At 36.4% G+C, this 17,135-nt stretch overlaps 1 protein-coding gene across 2 annotated transcripts in view; it reads left to right on the forward strand.

Annotated features, from left to right (window-relative positions):
* Positions 1–17,135, forward strand: part of RASAL2 (RAS protein activator like 2) — a 360,148-nt gene that overhangs the window by 265,363 nt on the left and 77,650 nt on the right. For both annotated transcript variants that reach the window (XM_069478392.1, XM_069478391.1), the window contains exon 4: positions 1,373–1,479. In XM_069478392.1, the coding sequence (XP_069334493.1) occupies positions 1,373–1,479 (107 nt within the window). The remainder of the gene's footprint in view (positions 1–1,372; positions 1,480–17,135) is intronic.

The following is a 17,135-nucleotide window of genomic DNA, read 5'->3' on the forward strand; positions in this document are numbered from 1 at the left end:
GTGCATTACTGGGTCTGTGTAAAATGGTGTCCTTTTGGCATTAGCTGGATATAAATTTCAGTAAATGTTTTTTCTTGCTGCAGATTAGTGTAATACAGTGAAATTTTTCTGTAACTGAGGGGAGGCAGTGGTTGGGTATCTGTTAATAGCCTGATAGTAACTAATGAGGATGTGCAGTTGAAACGATTGATTGAATAGCTGCAGTCCTGTGTGTTTCTTTCTCGCTTGCTCTCTCTGCAAGCTGTAGAGAGGGAGGGGGAAGAGCAAGACACAGGGAGGGAGCAAGAGAAAAACGCTTTCTCTTAAGTGAAAGTAGCACGGATCCCAGGGGCCAGGAGGCCAGAAATGGAAGTTTAAACTGCATCTGTCTTTTAAAGGGAGAACAGCAGGAATCAAAATGTCAGTCTCCGGAGTCACGATTTACTCCTTATTTTCTAAGATCTGGAAGATAACACAGAATACTTTTTTTAGGATGTGTTTTTTTTTCCCTTGTCCGTGTTGAGATTATCTAATGTTATCTGAGAAGCTGGATTCCTATATGTCTGTCAGTTGAAGTGGCGATGGGAAGCAGTTGTGATAAAGGTATAATATGTATATATCTATCATCTGTGTGTGCGTGTGTATGTGCATATATATATGTGTGTGTATATATATTACTCTGTGAAAATATCTTTAAATGTAGCCTTATTACAGTATATAGTAATTAAATAGGAGAATTTCACATCATCTGCAAAATCCTAAACTTGTTAGGTCAGCTTAAACAGATTTAGGATTCCAGAGTAAGATCTTAGTAAGGTCATATTGCCAGACAAGGAGAAGCTGATCTATTTTTATATCTGCATAGGCATATATGTTATTCTATCCTGGCAGCAGCTTTCAGTCTTCTCATGGCCCTTTCGTTGCAGTCTAGTGAATCATCTTATCTGCACAGAGCCGAACTTTGACCTTTGTGCAAACACCATCAAATCATGTGCAACACTAGACTATATTTTGTTCACAAGAGTATTAGAAATTTCATTTCATTCAGTTAACTCCTACATTGCTGACAAATAAAGAAACAGATTGATATACTGTGAAATACAAATATTAAGTGAACTTAAAGTTATTAATCATAGCTCAGAGGAAATTATTTTTTGTATATGCATGGATAAAGATATAAGCTGTCACACTGAAGCAGATTCTCAACTGTAACCAAGTCTCTCTAGTGTCTTGATAATTCAAACACCAAAAACATAGACAGAGTATGTAGAGATAGGATATAATACACCTTTAAAGTAAACTGACTTTTTATGAAAAACCACTAATTTTACAGTTTAGTGAAAGATCCTAAATGTTAAGTTCTTAATGTTTCAACTTTCCTCCTCTCTTCCAGAGGTGCCAGCAGAAAGATCCCCTCGCAGACGGAGTATCTCAGGGACCAGTACATCAGAGAAACCCAACTCCATGGACACTGCAAATACCTCACCCTTCAAAGTACCAGTAAGTGTTTCTTTTCTCTATGAGAATATTTTACTTTTCCCCTTGCTTCTTAGAGTTAGAGATAGTCATTAAGGAATCCAGACATTTTTCTCCTCAAGAATTTCTTATGATACTGAGGTTCAAGGACAGGGTTATCAACATATAGATTTAAGAAATATTATTTTTACTTATGGATATTTACAAAACATGTAACTAAATACATTAAGTTCAAATTCCTCTGAACTATAGAATGTAAATCCTTGCAGATGTCCTTTTATCAAGTTGCTAGCTAAAACCTATCAAAATTCTGTAATCATGCTGGTGGGAATTTTTTTGTTTTATTGTGTTGTGTTTTAGGGATGGGAATATGATTTGTTTTACTTTTCAGAGCTGGAGCATAAGCAGAAAGTGATGAGATTCACAAAGTGGCAGAGCAAATTCACAGAGAACTAGGCAATTGTGAATTCTAATCCTGAGGCTTGGCCTGTGCTTTATCTAAACCATCTTTTAGATGAGCATCTAAGTGCTTAAGAAATACCCTGAAAAAAGCTAACTCCTTAAACTGAGCAGGCAGTATTGAGCATCGGTATTAACACAAAAGAATGCTGAGATGGAAGGGCCCTGTGTGATCCAGTCAGCTGACTACCAGTTGCCAGGCCTAGTCTGGACCTTTTTCATATAACTCTGAGTAACACAGATTTTAAATCATCTCCTTTCTTTGTTTATTGGGTGAGAAACATACTTCTTAATCATATCATTTTATTAAAATTATTTTTACAAGAAGAATTGCTTCATGACGTTGGTCATTATTTAAGGTACAATGAAAATCAGTATGAGGTGGAAATAGACTTTTCTATTTAAAAAAAAAAAAAAAGTTTTTTTTCTCTTAATTCAGCCAAGTTAGTATGTTATATTATGTCTTTCTTTATTCTAAAAAGTTTTTTTTTAAGTTGGGATGACCCCTTTAAGTAGAACTGATTTTTTGAGATATATAAACTGACATTCATGTGTAAGATAATCAAAACTGGAGTTTAATTTTGTATTAACCCTGAGGAGCAAGATTTCTCCTTGTTGTATCTCAGGGCCTTGAGGAGTTTGTATATATCGGTTACTGTAACACCTTTTAAATTTTTACAAATTTTCTCATTTTTAAAGATCACAAGCATATTCTAACCAAATATAACAGGAGTTTTAAAATATCAGATTTAATGCCTTTTACTAAATTTCTTTGTTCCATAGACATAGCTATCTATTTTTTATTTTATTTTTTTCATGAATGAAAAAGAGCATTTTTTTCTTTCCCCTCCTTTTCTTGTTTTCCTGATGGTGGGGGGACCAATAGGTTAAACTGACTATCCACATAGAAAGTTCGGTGAAAGGATTGAGTTTGAATTTGAAGTTTTTACACAATCATGCTGGAACCAAATGGTGAATTCTTATTTTTTTTTTTAAAGTTAATAACTGAAGAAGAATATCCCTCTGCAATAGGGTAACATTGAAGTACATCCTATATTGAGTCTGAAATTCATGGCCAGGCTTTTAAATGTTGAGTTAATTAGGAACCATAATTTTCATTTGTATTTAAACAATAAGTTGATGACTACTTTAAGATTTATCTTAACAATAAGACTAATTATTCTTGAGTAAAAGTTATAAAGCAATGATGGATATACATGAAAGCTAGCACTGCTTACAAAACAGTTAGTACTCAATTGTTAGTCTTCTAACAATCTCAGCTACCTCACGGATTTAGAAATGATGAGAGAAGGGCCTCTCATTAGCAAATTGCAGTCACAAAGCTCATACACTTAGCACTCTAGGAGAATTTAACCATTCATAGGCCCTCACCTAGACTGTTTTCTGAAAAATAACCAGCAGAACACACTGACAGAACAAAAAAAAAAGTCAGTGAGTACAGGGAGGAGGCAGAGAAAATGAATAGCAGAGAATCATAAAAACCATCTGAATCCACCTAGAATAAAGGCAAACAGCCTTCCATTTAGCACTAGCCCTTCAGGGTGCCATTGTATTCCAGGATAGCACATAGCACAGAAATTGGCACTGATAGTAATCTTAAATTATCAAGAAAAAGCAAGAGTATATTTGTTGTGCTATTTTTTTAAAAGTGGAACTGATACTATGTGATATATATCCATTGAGAATGTTTAAAATCTTGAAGATATGTGATGTTTATAAAACTTGTTATCCAGGAAAGTCTGCTTTGTGAAGTACCTCATTCCTTGATCATGCTAGATAATTTGTATATTTTTAAGAGAAACCAAAATATGGTGGCTAAATGAGGCACTGCAGTACTTGCATGGCTCTGTAGTACATTGTATTTTTTAAATTCCCATATAACACCAATAGCTAAGGTGACTTAGCCATTGCTGATTAGAAAGTCTGGTTTTCAGGTCAACTCAAAATATTTTATAATTAATATCACAATGGACTCTTTGAATATGGAGCAGTATGAAATAAGCCAAACTTTGAGATATTTAAGTTATTCACACACTATCTCAAAGAAGATTGTTTCCATGTTAACTTTATAAAGAGATAGAAGCAATATTTTAGCACGGGTACTAGTGGTTCTAAGATTCAGTTGTCATTTCTGTGATAAGCTGTAGGCTCACCATTCATCACGTAGACTACCAAAAACCTAGTAGTGGACTCTTAAATAGGGCCTTATTCTTTCCAGCTCCATCTTCAGACTTAACTGCGAGCAGATGAGATAGATTTTAGCAAGTCCTGACTAAAATTATTTACAATGGCATAATTATTGAATGCTTGCTTTGGGCAGTGTATACTGGTGATTCACCAATTTATACCTTCTTGGTGTTCTATGCATGGTGTTCTTTGGGTGGTGTATACTGGTGATTCACCAATTTATACCTTCTTGGTGTTCTATGCATGGTACTGGGGAAACAGAAATGAACTATGAAAGAATTTTTCACGCCCAGAGAGCCTATAGTCCAGCAGCAAGAGAGAGAAAAATGACCAGATTCATGAAGAGGTAGGTAAGCAGGGTGACACAAGTTATTAACAATCCAACGTGTAAGCTAAGGCTTGACAAGAAGCAATGTTTGAGCTGAGTTCCCAAGGCTGAAAGAATGTAATTGACGGGGTAAGAAGAGTATTCCATGCTGAGGGAACAGCATTTGGGAAAGAGACTTCATGGAATGACTGATGCTTCCACGGAATATAGAAGGGATTCAGTGATGCAGGAATCAGAAAGTATGTGGGTAAAAATGGCAAGCAAGAAGGCTGGGAAGGTGGGCTGAAGCAAGACTCTGAGTGGGTTTGTTTGTCAAGCTTAACTAAATTACGCTGGCTGCTAAAGCCTTGGCGATGTGTTTATCGGAATGTATCTTTGGCTCAAAAGCTAGCAAAGTTGTGTAAGTACTGTGAAGTATTGGTAAATTACTTGACACTTCCCCTACATGACTCCTTTTTCCTCTTGCTGTCACAACTCAGGGTGATAGGTAAGGGGCTGTCATTCAATCGAAGGCCAGCCTAGCACTCACCACTGACCCTTCAGATGACACTGCTGATTTTTCAAGAGTAGTCGTTAGCCTGGGGGAGATCCAGGAGAAGCCAATGGATGAAGGTTGCTCATGTCCTGCTGGCTGGTGCCAGATATAGCAGGAAGAGGAATAGCTATAGCAGCGAGCTCAAAGGAGGGAGGCGCAAAACCTTTGTATGTCCTCCTCTTTCACAGCATTTATACTTTTAAAAACTTAGAATAGATGACTGGTACGGCAAGGTGTTAATGTTTAAAGACATAAGACATGAGAGAGCAGGGGACTTATATGGCTATTGAACCTATAGGTTAAGGTAACGTCTTACTTTTTAGGAATGTTTGAATGTATTTGTACTTTTACCTAATGTTTCTGTTCTTCCTTCACTCTCATTCCATATTTCTTCACACATACCTTAATTCCAATTGCAATTTTTTTTGTAGGTCTCTGTCCCTCATTAGACAATGAATATCTGTTCTAATCATCTTTGTAACTACCCCAGTGTCTAACACAGTACCTTGCACATAGCATTCTTCAGATAATTATTGAATGGATAAGACATGCATGAATTATCAAAGGACTAGAATCGAATGAGTTTATCTCACAGTTATTCTTATTATTACTGGTAATGTCTCTACTCAAATAGAATACTAAATAGTTAATAACATTTAATAAACACTTATTAAAAGATCATTTGGAATAATTGAGTATACCTGTGCAGAATAGTCAGTTTTTTTCCTCAACAAAGAGAGATTTTAATTAATATTTAGAATTCAGAGCTATTTGTGTATATAGTGTATACTGTGTCTACTTATTAGAAACTGAAACTAGATAGCTTTGCTTTTTTTTTGAGACAGGGTCTTGCTTTGTTGTGGGAGTAGAGTGCCGTGGCATCATTATAGCACCATAGCTCACTGCAGCCTCACACTCCTGGGCTCAAGTGATCCTCCTTTCTTAGTTTCCCAAGTAGCTGGGACAACAGATGCACACCAGGCACTGGCTAATTTTTTCTGTTTTTTTGTAGAGACAGGGTCTTGCTCCTGTTCTTATTCAGGCTGGTCTCAAACTCCTGAGCTCAAGCAATCTTCCCATCGTGGCCTCCCAAAGTGCTAGGATTATAGGCGTGAGCCACTGTGCCCAACTAGTTAGAATAGTTCATTTAGGGATTTGTGTCTATGGCTATTTCTTTGAACCCTTCAGGTGTTATACATATGTGTAAGTTCACAATATTTTTGCAGATCTGAGTTTTGATTATTAGATGCTTCAAAAATGATTTTAGTCATTTGAAGTTTTTGCCTCTTATAAAGATCATGTTTTTCATTTTTCCTTTAATATCCTGCTAGATTTTTTGCCTTTGTGCATTTGTGTTTTCCTTTAAATAAAACATCCATTGTATATTTTATACATTGCTAGAACCATATTTAAATTATATTACAGGGGTGATAAGGAACAATTGAATAAACTAGTGAAAAATTATCCAGGTACATACTTATATTTAATTCAGAAAAGGAAAATGATCACATCTTGTAACTGTATATATTTGTTTCACAATGCCTAAATTTTTGGAACAGGCTTCTTTCTTTATACTCTATTTATAAAGTGACTATTGATTGATATTTGTGATTTTTGTTTCACTTCTACTACATGATACCATCAATTTGGCTTTGGCTAAGAGAGAGCTGCTTGTGTTCTGGGCAGGTGCTCGACTTAGTGTTCTCATTTCCGTAACACAATGGTCTGAGTTGGCCTTTCATGTGAGTATAGCACAATGCATTGCAGCTGCTTCATTTGTGTCAGCTCTGAGCTTGGCTCTGAAAGAATTCAGGCACAAAATATGCCAAGAAAACCAGAAAGCATAGTTGGACTAAGGTAGTAGCTGAACATTCCTGTGTCACCCTCCTTGTGCTTTTGTCACTGTGATACCTAAGCATTACCAGTCAAATAAATGTACTAGATACAAAAGACTGTCAAAAAACCAAACCTTTATGTAATTTTTAAAAGAAAGTAGGGCTCCAGGCTCCAGAAAATAAAATGTAGACTAAGTTAAAGTTCCATGTAAAAAGAAATGTTATATCTTAAGTAGCGAGATAGTCAGACTTAGTTAGTATTGGTCTGTTTTGAATAGACTTTTCTATAACATCCTATATAAGTGTTTTTCCAAGTTAAACAAAGAGAAAGCTTCATGCCCACTTAAAGACCAAAAGTGTTCATTGTCCAAACTAGTGGTTTTCAACTATAGTTATACATAAAAATCACCTAAGGAACTTCAAAAAATATGCCAATCTTAGACTCCACCTCAAACCAGTTAAATCAGAATCTCTGGACTAGAACCCAGTATTTTGTATTTTTTAAAAGGTTCCTGGATGAGTCTAATATGCCACCAGGGTTGAGGACCATTTATCTACATGACTGGTAAGATATTAGGAACTCATTTTAGTCAATGTCTTATCTATGAACATAAGCACTTTCTTTTGTACCTGCAAATCCAACATAAACTAACAAGCAGTATTTTTCTTAGGGGCCTATTGTTACATACAAATTGCTGCATTTTATATTACTTGCACTTCTATATGTTTGCCATGGTCAGTTTAGATGACCAGTTTATATTTACAAAATACTTGCTTTACTGTGGCACAGTGACTTCTGACCAGCCTAAGAATCTCAGATTTAGGGGTGAAATAATGAAATTGAGTTCATAGCATCCAAGCCACAATACTATTCCATTTTTTGTATTCTCATTGCTCTCATATTCCAGGACACATAAAGTTATTTCCCCTGATGCTTAAAGACTCTATATCCATCTTTTTTCCTTCCCTTCACTGACCATCTGCATGAAGTTATAATCCATAATAGGAACACCCTGCAGTGATACCTCTTTTAATAAAGAGTATATTTATATTCATATGTGTATGAATACATAATATATGAATGTATATGCATGTCTATCAGAGTGTTATTACCAGAGGTAAAAATAATATAATAAATATAGAGATGTCAAAAAAGAAAAATAGTCTGAAGATATTAACTGTACCTCTAAATCATTTTGTAATGAGAATGTGTATAATTTTAAAATATTTTAATGTTAAATAACCTTGAAAACATAAAATTTAGAGCTAAAACTCTTAGAGCTAAGAAAAAAGAAATATGGTTAGATACAGCCCCTTAAGGGGACAGCGTGGGAATTGTCAAATACCTGGAGGAAAAGAGGGAGCAGGCCTGGCAGGAAATGTTGTCAAGACTCTAAACTTGAAAGAATCAAAGGATGAGGGAAACCTTCCTTAGTCTTTGGTAATTCCAAAGTCAGTTCTTTTTAGGACAAAATAGGCTTATAGCAGCACTAACTACTGGAGATTCCAACTTATCCTACCCAGGGGAAGAGAGCTATTTGAGAGAGTAGTTGGGATATACTCACTCTTATAGATATAAGATATAACTCATTCTTATAGATATAAGCCCTTTTCTTTTCAAAGCAAAGATATTTCTCCTTAGCCTTAATGGGAGAGGAAAGGCATAACACCCTTCATTTCATAATTAGAGATAAACGTTTTGAAGGACTAATGCCTGCTTAAGAGGGAATGTATAATTAGCCACTAAGTATAACTGATATGTGTAACTGATATCATATGCTTTCCTCTTTCACAGAAGTGCAGAAGCTAAAGATACAGAAAAGAAAATTTGCCAACTTCTGGATTTTGCTAGGGTTAGCTATGCAAAAGATATTTTGCCCTTCTCAGCTGTACTTACACTCAGCACAGTACGAGCATTGCTGGTAAACAATAATACCCCTAAGGTACCTTCCTATCATAAGGCCCTTTAATTCTCTAACCGATACTAGTACCATTACATTGGATTTTTAAATGCTTTCTTTTATATTAAACATCTACTAATTTCATTTTAAAGAAACTTCATACCAAGGGGATTATTTGATTTTAAAATATCACTACAGATTTATTTGTCAGACTGTTGAGTAGCTGGTAAAAGAAAAGGCTGCAAAGGCCGGGCGCGGTGGCTCTTGCCTCAAATCCTAGCACTCCTGGAGGCCAAAGCGGGAGGATTGCTTGAGGTCAGGAGTTCAAGACAAGCCTGAGCAAGAGTGAGACCCTGTCTCTACTAAAAATAGAAAAATTAGCTGGGCATGGCAGTGCACTCCTGCAGACCCAGCTACTCGGGAAGCTGAGGCAGGAGGCTTGCTTGAGCCCAGGAGTTTGAGGTTGCTGTGAGCTAGGGGATGCCACAGCACTGTATCCTGGGTGACAGAGTGAAACTCAGTCTCAGAAAAAGACAAAGATAATAAAAAGAAGAAAAAAAAAAAAAGAAAGGACTCCAAAGGGATTTGAATAGACATCTCCCTAAAGAAGATATATACCAATGGTCAATATGCACATGAAAAAATGCACACCACTGGTCACTAGGGAAATACAAATCAAAACCACAGTAGATACCACTTGATACCCACTAGGATAGCTATAACCAAAAAGAGGGACAATAATAAGTGTTGGTGAGAATGTGGAGAAATTGAGACCCTCATACATTGCTGGTGGGAACATAAAATGGTGCAGCCACTTTGAAAAACAGTTTGAGAGTTCCTCAAAAAGTTAAACGTAGCATTACCATATGACCTAGAGATTCTACTTCTAGGTATGTACACAAGATAATATATATACACACAAAATGTACATGAATGTTCATAGCATAGTTATTTATAGTAGCCCAAAATAGACACAACCCAAATGTCCATCGGCTGAAGAATAAATATACAAAATGTGGTCTGTTCATACAACGGCAAATGAGTTGGCCATCCGAAGAAATTAAGCACCGATACATGCCACAACATGGACAAACCTTGAAAATGTTGCGCTAAGTGAAAGAAGCCAGACATGAAAGGCCCGATATTATATGATTCCATTTATATAAAATGGTCGTGCAAATCTGTAGTGACAGATTAGTGGTTGTCATGAGCTGGAGGAGGGCAAAATGGAAAATGACTGCTAATGGGTGTTGGGTTTCTTTTTGGGGTAATGAAAATGTTATGGAATTAGACTGTAGTGATGGTTGCACAACTTTTTGAATATACAAAAACCACTAAATTGTACACTTTAAAAGGGTGAATTTTATGCTGCAGGAATTCTATTTCAATAAAGCTGTTTTAAAAAGTAAAATACCGGTTGAGAAAACTTAGGATATCTTATTAATACTTGTTAATATTGATTACAAATTGAAATAATAATGTTTTGTATATATTAGGTAAAATAAAATGTATTTGTAGGGAGGGCACCAAAATACATTGCAACATATATTGACTGCTTATTATCTACAAATTTTTTTAGGTAGTCATTACTAATATTTTGAATATTTGCATTCTTACACACTATCATAATTTTGCCTACTATAAGATAGTACCATATACTTTTACTCAAAAATATAGAAATGGGAAACATAACATTTAGTTTAAAAATAAAAAAGCAAATTATGGCAGTCTCATATGTAGAATGTTTTAATTTTTAAAAATTGTCAACAAATTTTCATATCTTGAGTTGTATCTTATCTATATAAATAATGTGCTTTATAATTTCTTCACTAAGTTCATATATTTTAAATAAATTGTTTGACTTTATCTTATATATAGTCCACCTCTGCCTCTATATTCTTATAAGATGTTTTATATGTGGGCTTGTTTTATGGGATAATGCTGAGATCTCAGAAGAGTTTTTTTTATGACTTTTGTATAGCAGTGAAATTAATGATGAACAAATCAGGAAATAGAAGGGTTGCTGTTTTGGCAAACATTCTTCCTAACAGTCCTCTGTGTTCTACTAAGGCTTGGATCTGTTGTTACATAGTAATTTAAGCTCAGCTTGCCGTAAATTGTATTCACTTAATGTTTTTCCTAAAACTTTTCCCCTTGAATTTCTAACTTTGTAGTGCTGCAGATTTCTTCAGTTCTCAGAGCCAGAAGCCTAAGATTCATGATATACTCTTCCATTTCCCTCAAATTCAGTCACCAGATCTTCTTGTCTGCCTCTCTTCAAATTCATCTGTCCCCTCTTTTCCAGCCCCACTGCCATATACTAGGTCGGCTTTATGAGCATGAGACCAGTGCAGTACACAGACCCGGTACTCAGAAAGGCCCTAGGCATGATGTTTAATGCTCTGTGGTTGCCATCTCAAAATTCTTAATGATTAATCTTTGGATTTGTGTATTGTAACTGAAGTCCAGTGGGACAGTGGAGCATTTGCAGGGACCTTGGGCCAAAACTCACGTACAGTACCACCTCCTGCTTTTACCTCCTGGGATGGATTCTCGACTGCTCACTTCCCTGCCTCCTAACCCCATCCAACCTCCCTCTCTCCACTTCGCCCAGCCACAACTGTCACTCTCTCACCCTGGCAGGGGCCTATGCACAAGTGTGAGATAGATGGGTTAGGCAACACACCCCATAGTGGCCTCTTGGTAGTGCAGTCCTTGCTCCCCTGTTAGCACCTGGGACATCTGGCAGGTGTCAGAGGCTACAACGGGGGAGGGAGGAGCCTCTTGCCTATCCCCAGTCCAGGTACCTAGTGAGTTGTAGTGGCAGCCATGGGAAGGGAAGAAGCCTGGCTCGACTTCTCTGCCCTGCATCAGGGCATGGCATGTAGGTTTGGTGGCTGGCAAGAGGGAACCTGGCAGTCAGTGGGCACCTTCATGCTGAGTCATAGGCTCCCTGCCCCCTAGCACCTGTGAAGGTCTATAGTTATCCTGTAAGTATGCTTGGTGCCTAAGGGAATGTGACATTAAATAGTAAATAAAAAGTATTATGGCAAGTGGAGAGAGAGAGACTGTTGAAGAAAGGAAAATGTTTCCTGCTTTAGTGCCTTTAATGGCAGTGTCTTCCTAGTTTTTGAACAATATCCCTGCATGTTCATTTTGCACTGAGCCCCTTTAGTTATGCTGCAGGTCCTGGCTAGTACAGTGGAGACTCTTAACTCATCTCCTGGCCTCCAGTTCCTCCTCACCCACTTTAGCCTTCACACAGCTGCCAGAGTGGTCTCTTTAAAATCCAGACCTGATCATTACTTGGCTCTCCCTTGCTCAAAGTCTTTTAGTCGCTCTCTGCAGTCTCATGCCCATGAACAAGACCAGATTTTATACATTTTATTTGGTTTGCACAGTGGGTTCTTTCTCCTCTCTCCTCATCCACTCCCCTCCTCCTTCCCCTCATTTGAATGTCTTAAGACAGAGCTAGCTTTTCCTTCAAAAACTATCAGTCGCCTGCTAAAAGCTTTTGAGTTGAACTCGTATTACAGGCTGATAAAAACCAAAGTTAACTCAGTACAGAGAGCCTTTCATTGTCTCCTTTTTGACTGCCCTTCCAGACTAACTTCCTGATACCCCATGTTCCACTCCCCACTCTCAGATCTCTCTGTCCTGCATTTCATCTTTACCAAACCTGGAAGTTACCCAAGCAAGTTTTCTCAGGTCTCTTCACACATTTCTGCCTAGGAAGTCCACGTTCTCTCCTTCACAAAGTACTCTCATCCTTTAAAACTCGGCTCCAGTGTCTCCTTACTTCTTCTAGGCAACATTAGCCTTGACCTTCCCTGTTCTTCCACAGGAGTGTACATTTATCTCCTATAGCATTGATACTATTGTACTGTGGGTTATTATTCGTATAGTTGCTTTCCTCGGTCTGTGGTCTCCAGAATGGTCTGTTTACACCTCAGAGGATACCCAGACTATTCATCTGGAGTACACAAAGAAAATATTAAATGTTTGATTTTTTTATTTCATTCTTTTTAAAGTTTTATGTTACTGAATGTTTCATAGTCATACATCAAACATTCTTTTAAGTAAACATATTGGAGATATACACTCAACAATATTTTAATCATTTCATACAGTCAAAACAATTTAGAAACCATTCTTCTAGAAGATCAGAACTAATTTCATCTTATAACTCCGGCACTGACCTTTTCTTTTTCCCAATCTGTTTATGGAAACAATTTTAGTCCATGGGTGGTATTCATGATTACCCAAGGTGTACACGTTGCAAAACACTAGCCACTTACACCATAGTATCTTCATCATTAGTTGGTGGTTTTACATTAATCAACACTTGTACTGTGTTTTAATAGGGTTTACAATAAATCTGTTAAGTAAAAAAAATTAGTAAGGGTGGAATGTAGTGAGTAGAAAGAAAGAATTTTTTCCTGTGGAAGCCGTGTGAGAATACAGATAGAGTAACTCACAGGGACTATCTTTCTTAGTTTGCTTCTCATTCGAGATATAATTGGATGTGTAGGAATGTGGTCTACCTCTCAACTCTAAAAGTAAATGGGGCCAGGCTCAGTGGCACACGCCTGTGTGTCACTGCTACTTGGGAGGCTGAGGTGGGAGAATCACTTGAGCCCAGGAATTTGAGGTTACAGTGAGCTACGGTCATGCCACTGCACTCCAGCCGGGGGACAGAGCAAAGCCCCTGTCTCTTAATTTAAATGGGAGAAAGACAATACAGCCAGCAGAAGTGAAGGTCAAAACCTGATGATCAAAACCAGTCCTAGCTACCTGGGCTCCTGTCTTATATAGTCGATGAGACCGCTGTTACTCAGGAGCACTTTTCCATTAAAATCAGGTGGCTGCAGTTAAAAAAGGCTCTGAACTATTCTGACCAAGTGATTTAGGGCCTTTGTCACCCTGTCTTTTTAATTTTTTCAGAGTGCTAGAACAAGGATTTCATAGTATTAGCATTTAATGATTTATACCTAGAATAGGCAAAGAAATGATAACTGTATTTTTTTACTGTATGTTTAGCTAGCATCTCACTTGTCTAAGAACAAATTATTTGACCTCTTCTAAATCTATTTCTTTTTTTATAATAATGAAATATTATACAAATATTTTAAGATCTTTGGAAGTTTGAAGATAAAAAGGTACTATATACCAAGGACCAATTTATGACTATTTTGATGCCTAAATTCATAATGGAAAAATTGTTTGCAGTATTAGAAACAGTACGGTTAGGAAATAGCCTCTAGATGTAATATAACTGTGCCTAATAACATCTTTTCCATAATGTATTTCTCCCTTCTCCACTTTATTTTTAAAAAAGCCTGTACTGATAGACATTAGTAGAGAGTAATTATGTTGTTTCATATTATACCTTTTTCTCACCACCATCCATGATATGGATTTTAGGTGTGTTTTGTTTTCACCAGAGGCAGTAAAAATGTTATTTTTTAAAAGTAAGGGTCCAAAGCTCCCCTTCATCTGTGATGCTGGTGTTCTTAGAGTCCTAGAAATGAGAAATGGAAAACTTCAATTAAATTCATCTATTCCTTCTCCCCTGACAATGAAAAAAATGTCTTTTACGTTATATTCTCTAATGGTTTTTCAGGCTTCCATGATAACCTCTGGGAGACTGTCCAATAGGCTAATAGATCTCCTTTTGGAGGAATGTTCTCTTTCTAGTTTTGACCTGTCATTTCTCATTATTATTCCTTAAAGCCATCTTCCTTAATATTCATACTCTGTTTCTTGAGTAAGATCAGCACAGAGTCTTAGTCATAAGAAAATTAGGCTGGGCGTGGTGGCTCACGCCTGTAATCCTAGCACTCTGGAAGGTTGAGGCGGGAAGATTGCTTGAGCTCAGGAGTTTGAGACTAACATGAGCAAGACCCCGTCTCTACAACAAATGGAAAAATTAGCCAGGCGTGGTGGCGCACGCCTGTAGTCCTAGCTACTCTGAAGGCTGAGGCAGGAGTAGTTAATATACTGTTTGCCTTTAGGAGTTAAGATTCAGTAGGGAATACAAAATGGGAATAGAAATAATTATAGGTCAAGAAAGAGGAAAACAGTAGTATAAACAAAAGGTCTTAGATAATCAGGGGTAAAAAGGACTGAGTCCTATTAGAGAAATCAAAAATGTATACTATGTGCTACCACCATGGGAAAATCAACTGGGAATCCTCACAACATATAAAAAACTGTTAAAAATTAAGGGACAAAATGACCAAGACCCAATAGGAAAATTGGGGGAACAAAAGACATGAATGAGTAATTCTCAAAAAATAAGCTATAAATATTGTTCGGAACATAAAACAATGTTCACGTTCACTTAAAATCAGAGAAATGCAAATTTTAAAACAACATAGAAATACTATTTCACTTTCAGGTTGACAAAAACTACCAAGTATGACAACAAATTCATTTGTCAAGGTTGTAGGAAACAGACACTTTCATACATTGTTGATGGGAAGGCAAACTGGTACAACCCTAGAGAGGGAATTTGGCAAGACTACATTATACACTTAGCTTTCAGCCAGCAATGCCATTTCTAGGAATCCAACCTTAAGGTATACCTCCACCATTATGAAAATACATATGCACAAAGTTATTCATTGCAGCATTGTTTGTAACTACAAAATATTGGAAGCAGCCTGTATACACATTCATAAGAGAGTAATTAAATAAACTATATGCAGAAAATAGCATAATGTTCCTCCCTCAAAGATGTCCACATCTTTTGCAGATAAGATTAAAGCTAAGGACCTTGAGATGGGAAGATTATTCTGGATTATTCAGATGGTTTCAGTCTAATCACATGAGTTGAGGCCTTAAAAGCCGAGAATCTTTCACAGAGATGCTATATTGCTAGCTTTGAAGATGGAGGAAAGGGCCAAGAGCCAAAGAATGTGGGTAACCTTTAGAAGGTGGAAAGGATAAGAAACAGAATCTCCCCTAAAGCCTTCAGAAAGGAATGCAGACCTGCTGACACCTTGATTTTTAACCAGGTGGGACCTATGTTGGACTTCTGACCTACAGAATTAAGATAATAAATTTGTACTGTTGAAGCCACCACATTTGTCATAATCTGTCATAATAATGATAGAAAACTAATACAGTGGAAAAACTGGTAAAATTAGAATTAGGTCTATAATTTAGGTCAGTATGGTACCTATGTTAATTTCCTAGTTTTCATGATTATACTATGGTTTGGAAGAGGTTAACATTAGAGGGGAAGCTGGGGCAAAGGAAAACTCCCTGTACTATTTTTCCAAATTTTCTGTAAATCTAAAATTATTTCATATCTAAAGGAAGAAACACCAGGGATTCTGTCCCTTCTCAATATCCTTTCCCCATGCTATCACATTGACATCTTATTCCCTTAAAAAAGTTGCCATTTCTTCCTGTTATATGTTTGTGAATTTCCAACCAAGCTTTTAATTCAATGGTTCCCAAGCCATATGTCCACATAAAAACTTGTTCTTAAATGTTTATAGAAACTTTATTCTTAATAGCCCCAAACTGGAAACAACCTGAATGTCCATCAGGTGGCAGCTGAATAAACGAATTGTTATATACCCACGCAGTAGAATAAGGAGGACCAAAGTACTGATACATGCAACAGCATTGATAAATTTCAGAAACATTATGCTAAGTGAAAAAAGACTACACTTTATAATTCCATTAATATGACATTCTGGAAAATGTAAAACTATAGGGACAAATCAGAGTAGTGTTTTCTAGGGGTTGACAGTGAGAGCAAGGGGCATGAAGAAATTTTGGGGTGATGGACATGTTCTATTAATATATCTCAATTGTGGTGCAGTATACATTTGTCAAAATTCATCAAGCTGTACTCACAAAAATAGTGAATTTTGCTTTCTATAAATTATACTTCAATAAACCTATTGTAAAAGAAAAGATGTTTTAAAACATAATACATTAAAGTTGCAAGTAAAAGGTTAAAATACTTTAACGGCAAGATAATAATCAAAAGACATCTGACATAACAGATTCATGAAAATGAGTCTCTAAAATAAAGAATATTATTTGTAATAGAGAAAATGTGCTAGATATCTTTGGTTTGCCCCTCTAGCAAATTTTGACAAATCAATATATATTAACATGTCCTAACAGAATTATACAATACACATTTTATATTTATTTTTATATCTTAATATGATCATATAGTATAGCAACAACATCAGTAAGTTGACATTTATTACCTCCGATTAATGGGTATGTGCTTATTAATTTCTGTGTACGTTGAAAAGTTTCATAATAAAAGTTTTACTTTGCTTAATAAAGAAAGAATCACATTGAATGCTTCTTAAAAATGCAGATCACTGTGCCTCACACCCAAAGATTCTGATTCATCAGCTCTGGGCTAGAAAAACAATTGT

The sequence above is a fragment of the Eulemur rufifrons genome, chromosome 8 (genome assembly GCF_041146395.1).
Source record: "Eulemur rufifrons isolate Redbay chromosome 8, OSU_ERuf_1, whole genome shotgun sequence".
NCBI classification, from domain to species: Eukaryota; Metazoa; Chordata; class Mammalia; order Primates; family Lemuridae; genus Eulemur; species Eulemur rufifrons.